Source organism: Anoplopoma fimbria, chromosome 8 (genome assembly GCF_027596085.1).
Source record: "Anoplopoma fimbria isolate UVic2021 breed Golden Eagle Sablefish chromosome 8, Afim_UVic_2022, whole genome shotgun sequence".
In the NCBI taxonomy this organism is placed as follows: Eukaryota; Metazoa; Chordata; class Actinopteri; order Perciformes; family Anoplopomatidae; genus Anoplopoma; species Anoplopoma fimbria.
In genome coordinates, this window is record NC_072456.1 from 2,247,297 (window position 1) to 2,255,027 (window position 7,731).

General features: G+C 40.8%; 1 protein-coding gene across 1 annotated transcript in view; it reads right to left on the reverse strand.

Moving 5' to 3' along the window:
* The window catches only part of rab6ba (RAB6B, member RAS oncogene family a), a 49,469-nt gene extending 42,872 nt beyond the window's left edge, over window positions 1-6,597 (reverse strand). Inside the window, exon 1 of the mRNA XM_054602603.1 lies at window positions 6,263-6,597. Coding sequence (XP_054458578.1) covers window positions 6,263-6,332 — 70 coding nt within the window. The 5' untranslated portion in view covers window positions 6,333-6,597. The remainder of the gene's footprint in view (window positions 1-6,262) is intronic.
* Between the last annotated feature and the right edge of the window lie 1,134 nt (window positions 6,598-7,731).

The window sequence follows — 7,731 nt, forward strand, 5'->3', positions numbered from 1 at the left end:
GCATCCCTAGATCAAAGTAGTGTACAAATGTTTTGACCTGATAATGACGCTAGATGAGAAGTCAGAGAATCATCAAAGTAATTATTATTCATCTTCTGGTGGCCGTGAATGACGTTGGGATATTTAATATGAGAAGTGAAAACTATGACCTACTTATGTGGCTAAAGGAAAAGTCAGGGATGACCATGACTATTCAGTCTGGACTAAATTCGTGGTGTGACTAACAGAGCAACACTTCCATTCATAGAGCCATGGTTTATAAAAAACAGGTAGCGTCAGGAGGTTTAACAGTTTAGTATAAGAAAATGCCCAGTGGGCCAGGCCAGGAAAAGAACAAACATACTCTAAGACATGTTCTTGCACCAAAGGCTTTGGATGGAGAGCTTGGACTGGCACGTTGCTGGGATTGATGCCTTTTGATCGATTACATCCATTAGCAGGCAGCTGAGCCGATCAATAGCAGATCAAAGCTGTCAGGGAGTAATTTCCCCCAATCCATCAGAGAAGAAGAACACTTGCCGGGAAGATGCGATGGGATGTGAAATGAAAGAGATGACCTGTTATCTTTAGATGCAGCTAGATTATCAAATGTTACAGCAGCAGGGCTGCTGCTAGGAGAATGTAGGCTGGACTCCAAGAGACTTCGATCTTTACCACAATATCAAATGACATATCGTTGATCCCGTATTCAAGAGAAGTCATTCAAGCTGAAGGTCTGGTCACTCAGTTTTATTCACACCTTGTTGGATTGGCTACAGGTTTCAGTTTAAAGAGTAACTTCACAGCTAAAATTGGTTTTAAGCTTTAAACTAAACGATAGGACTGTACTGTGAAGAACTCAATGCTGGTGTTAATAAAAAAAAAATCTGCATTTCATGGTTGAAAATGGCCCAGAACACCACCTACTGTTTTAAATCAGCCCCTATTTTGCCAAGCCAATTCTCAGATGGAGTCAACCGTCATGAATTCTGATATGTTAAATTCCTTCAATCAACCCCCCCCCCCACAGCTTCTATCTCTTTTTCAGTAACCTCTGTTTGGCACAGCAGCTCATGTAGCAGCTGGCTAGTTAGCTAGCAGCCCCGGCAAAGTAATCTCCCATAGGCACGGAGTGAGGCAGAGGGGCTGCTTGTTTTTTAATTGTCTTATTTGAGGTCTGACAAACAGTAAATCCATCAAACTCAGTGCCCCATGCCATATCCCTATTTCCCAACCTACTGAAGCTGGTGGTCATAAGGTCTGGCTGTCATATTTATCAATGCTGCTAGAAGGGAGTGGTTTCGGCTCTCAGCCCACTTTATCAAACCTGAAGTTACACTTGAAGTGGAAAGTAAGGATGTTGGGACAACCAGACCCTGGAAAGAACAGATATTAAGAAGGTATAATTAAGATTCAACATGTACGTATTAATAGCTAGCACCCTTTCATTTAAATATTGCATTAATAAGAAAAAAGGTTTGTCATTGCTGAAGAGGGGCTAATAAAGGCTCAGCAGAAGACAGCTCACCAGTCAAGCCATGTGACCTGACCCACTCGGCAAAGCATAGCCAGCTGAACTCAACTGTTCCACTCGTCAAACTCTCTCTCCACACAAATACAAGCTCTGGCACAACAAGGAAAGATTTAGATTGGACTCATTTTCAGAATGATGTTTTCTAGAATAGAATATCCAAAACCCTTACGGCAGTTCTTTTGAAATGTGTTGTTTCTTGGGTGTGGCTTCATATCATCCTGGTTCATTTATCACATAGCAAAACACCAAGTTCAATTTGGTACTGCAGCTGGGAAAAACATGCACCTACACAACTGCTGGCATTTACTTTTTGTTGTTGTGGGAACTTATGATAAGTCAAACAAGTCTGAGAATTAAAAGTTGGCAAAATTGTAATATAAATAGGAATGTTATTCAAATGTAAATAGTTCACTTGCTGGCATGTGAAGGTCAATGGCATCCCCTTGCTTTTGATAGCACTTCATCTATGATCGACTAACAGCACTGCAGTAAAGAAAATAGAGCAAGCAGTCCTTTCAGGAAGATTTCTGAATGGTTAAATTACTTTTGATCATGAGCTAGAGACATTTTACATAAGCATAGGTGTACAAATCAGAACAGGAAATAGAAACAGAAAAGGACAAAGCAAATGAAACAAACCAACCTACATGAAAAATATCTCCAACCTCCTCTGATTCACACCAGTAACATATTCTCATCATTGAATCATTGTCTCGGTTCCTGACAGGAAACGAGTTGCACACACAGCCTCCACACGTTATCTAAACCTCAAGGAGGAGGAGTTTTAAGACATCATTTTGAAATCACACTCACCTATAATGAACCAAACATGTAACCAGATGGAAATGCATCCAGTAAAACTGAAAGATTATTCTGCTGCACTACCTCCTGCTCACATTCCAGTCTAAGGTGGTGTATACCAATCCAGACAGAAGTGTGGCATCTGTTTGCAACAGTAATTCTGCTTATCATTGTACAACAAAAAAGGCTGCATGTTATTGATGTGCGTGTGCGTGGGTAAATCTGTACTATCAGGTATCTACATCTGCACCTGCGGTTAAACAGCCTCAGTGAGGAAATGCGTCGGCTGCTCCCTGCAAGCCACAAACTCAAGTTTCATTTGCTTAGAAAGCCGTTCCCTCAAGACACGGTGATTGATGCCTCCGACAACCAACCAAACCTTCACTTTGAAGCATATCGGTCTGGTGATTCAGCAGTATTTCTGAAGCCAGCTCTGGTTTGTGCGATGGCAATCTCTGTGCGGTGAAAGATGGGAGATGACATTTTGATTCAGTGAGCAAAATCTGATGGCAGCCATGCAGATGCATCTAGCAAATGCATTCCCATCTGCTTGTCTGAGGTGAAATGCAGCATGCAAGCAGTGGATTACCTCCAAACAATTAGCTTTTCACAAAAGCACCATGCAGTTATGGCTCCTTTGAACGCGTGTTTGTGGGTAAATATCTATGACTCAATAAAAGCACAGCAGTAATCTGAGGTGTTCCAACAATGAACTGGTTGATTGCCCCGTGGCTGGTACTTGCAAAATGCCGTTTCCACCAGGAGCGTGGGCACACCAGACTGATTGGCCTTCTTTAAGGCTTCGGCTTTGTTCAGGAAAAAATCTTTGTACAGGCGGTGTAGAAAACACCAGGAGAAGTATGCAGGAGGAGAGACTTCCTGACAGCTCATTTAACATTCTGCCTGCTTCCACCCACCTCTCTGACGTTAGCGGATTCTTTTATGAAAAACAGAACAGCGTTGCCATCGTTTTCTTTATAGACACACATTTTTCAGACACTTCCACCATTGTGGGTCTTCACTGTACACAGGAACTATCAAGCGAGAAAGTGGTCTTTTCAAACCGCAGCCTCGGTGCTCGTGCCCCGTTCCTGACATACTTGAGTCCAGTCGTGTACATTAATAAATGATAGTGACAGCGCTGACGGGATTCACGCCCGCCTGGGCACCAGCTGCAATTATAGCAGACATGTCAGAGAGACACGCTCCTACTGAGGACGACCCAATCAAAACACGAGGTCGCCGCCGCTGTCTGGATGAGCGCTGGTTGACAAATAAAATCCCCCGCGCTCCGATAACAGGCACAGACTTCACTCCTCCAGACTGGCTGGGACCCGTCACTGCAGACCGGTAGGGTCTCCGGTGGCTTAAAGGTTCAGTCCATTTTAACCAAAGACACTACAGAATGAGGCCAACCACGGCATCTTACTCTATTGAACCCGACGCTCACAGATTATATCAGGCCAAAGGGTTTTATCTCGCTGATAAAACTTTGCATCCGTCAGTATAATTACCATGCAGTGGTGATGTCAGCAGGAATTATGAGAAACACTGATTCTGTGGTCTGTGACACTCAACACAAATTCTCTTTTGCCAATGAAAGAAAACGACATCCAAAAGGAAATATATTTTAATGTCAGATTTTAATTAGCCATAACTAACGAGTTGCACCATTATGTAATGTAAATACTTAGCTGCCCACAGTTATGATGGGAAAAGATTCATTGATGAGGAATCAGTTAGAACCAATTTATGTTCATACATGTCACACACACACCTGTAATTATTTTATATATTATAATATATCCTGTAATGCTCTGCACAATAAAACTGGTAAACAAGGAGAACAACATCACTGAGAAAAGGGAAAAAAAAGAGAGCTGCAGCAAACCTTAACAGCACAATAAACCTTTGTCTAGCATAAAACCAGATGCCTCTGTTATTATATTACTACCAGTTGCTCATTCAGCATTTAAAATCATAACAAAGACGATGAAAATTGGTATTTGAAGTGAAATAAAGCTTTACATAACACACACACACACTCACAAATAATTAAACAATAATGAAGATCTATAAAGCCAATAGAGATGAAATGATGTCTCTTCAGTTTGGTCGTTACAATGTCAAAGCGTTCAGCCAGCCTTGTGGTCTGGTGAATACAGTGCACTCCCTAATTTATGTTTGTGCAGCCAAATCCCCTTTGGCTTGTTGCTTGGCACTTAATATCATAAAGCTGCCCAAGAGTCAAGCCAAACAACAGGCCCATGTTTGTATACGATTATATATACTCGATCTAATTTCCTTTCATTTAGAGATGAAAGTAAGGCTAACTTTTATTAACTGATTATTGTTTAATCTACAAAATGTTAGAAAATGGTAAAAACAATGAGCATCACGGTTGCCCAAAGCCCTATTTCATGCCTCCAATAATTGTTTTCCTGACCCAACAGTCCAAAACGAAAGATGTTCCATTTGCAATGATATAAAACATAAAGAAAGGGTTGTTGTGAAGCTTATCCTTTAATCGACTAAATATTTCAGCACTAGTCTTAACCAGAAGCACTGCAGGTCAACATTTGTTGTCTGTATGCATTCTCAGGATTTCTGATTGTTAATGCATCTCAGTGTTCAGTGATAATCCAGATATTAGACAAAATACTATAATTTAGACAATAAGTATGCTAGGCTGTTGTAAAAGGAAGAAAATATACTATGTAATGCGTGAGCCCACTATACTGGACGATCAATAGGACCAACTGAAGGACTAAACCATGACTGATGTGGTTCAGTTGGCTGCTCCAGTCCTCTGAGTTATAGACAATAAACAGACCTGCCCCGTTCAAAAGACAACTTAAACGGGCGGCTGTGGCTGTGGCTCAGTGGAGAGCAGGGTCGTCCTCCAATCAGAGGATCGGCGGTTCGATCCCTGGCTCCGGCAGTCCATGCCGGTGTGTCCTTGGGCAAGACACTTAACCCCAAATTGCTCCCGCAGGCTGTTCCTGTGGTGTATGTATGTGTATGAATGTTAGTTAGGGTTCTGATGTGCAGGTGGCACCTTGCATGGTGGCTCCTGTCATCAGTGTATGAATGGGTGTGAATGGGTGATTGATTGGTAATGTCAAAGCGCTTTGAGTGGTCGGAAGACTAGAAAAGCGCTATACAAGTACAATCAATTATTATTATTATTATTAAACCTAAAAGATTCAAATCATGTGTAAACCAGCTCTATGTAATCTCTGGAGAAACTATTTAGTCGCCACATTGAAACCTCAAAAAAAAAAAAAAAGGAAAAAAAGGAGAAGCTTCTGAATGTCTGAGGGTGTGGGTGAGTAAAAAATTGGGATGGAGGCACAGATAAATCAGAGATGAGTCTCCACACGATGTCATATAAAATGCCTTAATGTGACTCATGCAGATCTTATGCTAAAATAATAATCAGTGGAACAATTTATCATGCAAAAAGCACAAACTTAGTCAGCCTCAGCATGTAGACTGGAACAACACCAGGACAGAGACTGCAGCCACACAAGTTATCTCATCGCCTCTGACAACCTGGGTGTGTCTCCACACACACACACACACATATTTACCAACCTGTGTCATCCGAGGATGAGCAGATATTCACTCTCATTTACCGACGATGACAACAGCCAGTCTGTGGGCGTTTCAAAACTAATAGCTGCTTTAAACGACATTAAATCTGCATTAGAGCCTGTGTAATAAAATCACTGTTAAACTTAACTGCAGGGTACGATTCTCTCACACACACACACACAGTCTGGTCCATTGTGTGGAGACTTACAGGCTGCTGATTTGGTTAAAATAACGCCCTCACTCTCACAAACTGAACACACACTTCACCATTGAACACATGTTGGGTTTTTTTCAACTTGACCAGCGACCAAAGCTGAACTTCTCGGGGGGAGAATGTGAAACACGTCTTACCGCTCTGCTCCCCCAGAAAGACGAGTTTGAATTTTCTTAGAGGGTTTCCAAAGTCACTGCCAACGGACATTTTGAGGAAGAGGAGGAAGAGGAGGAAACTCTGGACACCGGAGGACAAGCCTGAGTCGGTGGAAGATGCTGGCTGGAAAAAGGCGGTGGTGTTGCTTCACGTTCAGTGCTGCTGCTGCTGCTGCTGCTGCACCGGTCCGTGATGACGTTTTTCTCTCCTCACCCGAAGGCTTCTGCGCATGCGCGGCCTCTCCTCCTTCTCTGTGGAAAGACAGACGCTGTGTGAGATGACGTCATGCGAGTCGGAGGAGAGGAAATTATATCAACATTAGTTCATACATTTGTCATTCACACTTAAATATGTGCAATACATTACACATTACACTGTGCAATAATAGTTAAAAAAGTTAGAAATAGTTAGAATAGTTTTTTTTCTCTGTCTGTAAATATAATATTTCAGTTATTGTTGTTTTTTCTACTGTTTTTTATTGCTTATTTATAATACTTGTTTTATTTTTCATTTTTTAGCTTGTCTTCTTCTACTATGTCTCTTGTGTGCACTTTACTCTACGCTGCTGTAAGCCTGCAAATAAAGGATTATCTTATCTTATCTTATCTTATCTCTTATCTTAAAGGGGGCACTCCAGTGATTAGTTCATACATTTGTCATTCACACTTAAATATGTGCAATACATTACACATTACACTGTGCAATAATAGTTAAAAAAGTTAGAAATAGTTAGAATAGTTTTTTTTCTCTGTCTGTAAATATAATATTTCAGGTAAATACAGTATTTTTTCTACTGTTTTTTTTTATTGCTTATTTATAATACTTGTTTTATTTTATTTTTCATTTTTTAGCTTGTCTTCTTCTACTATGTCTCTTGTGTGCACTTTACTCTACTCTGCTGTAAGCCTGCAAATGCGGGACTAATAAAGGATTATCTTATCTTATCTTACATTACATTACATTACATTACATTACATTACATTACAGTCATTTAGCAGACGCTTTTATCCAAAGCGACTTACAGGAAGTGTATTCAACATAGGTATTCAAGAGAACTACTAGTCACCAGAAGTCATAAGTGCATCTCCTTTCTTAAACAAGCATCTCAAAGCATAAACCAGAGCAAAAGTATAGTGCAGAGGCAGATTACTACGAAAACAATAATTGCAACAGACTAATCCGAATATAGTAAGTGCTACAAACTACTACGAATAGGATAAGTGCAGTAAACAAATACAAATTCAATAAGTGCAGCGAACTGATACAAATACAGTAAGTGCAACAACTAATACGAATGCAATAAGTGCTACGAGGAAGGCTCCGGGTAGTACTTATCTCTTATCTTAAAGGGGGCACTCCAGTGATTTAGTTTTGCCCTCCCCTCAAAGTTTGTGAACTCGTAGAGGAAGATGTTAAAAAAGAATAGTCAAAATCGATGGGCCCCATTGAT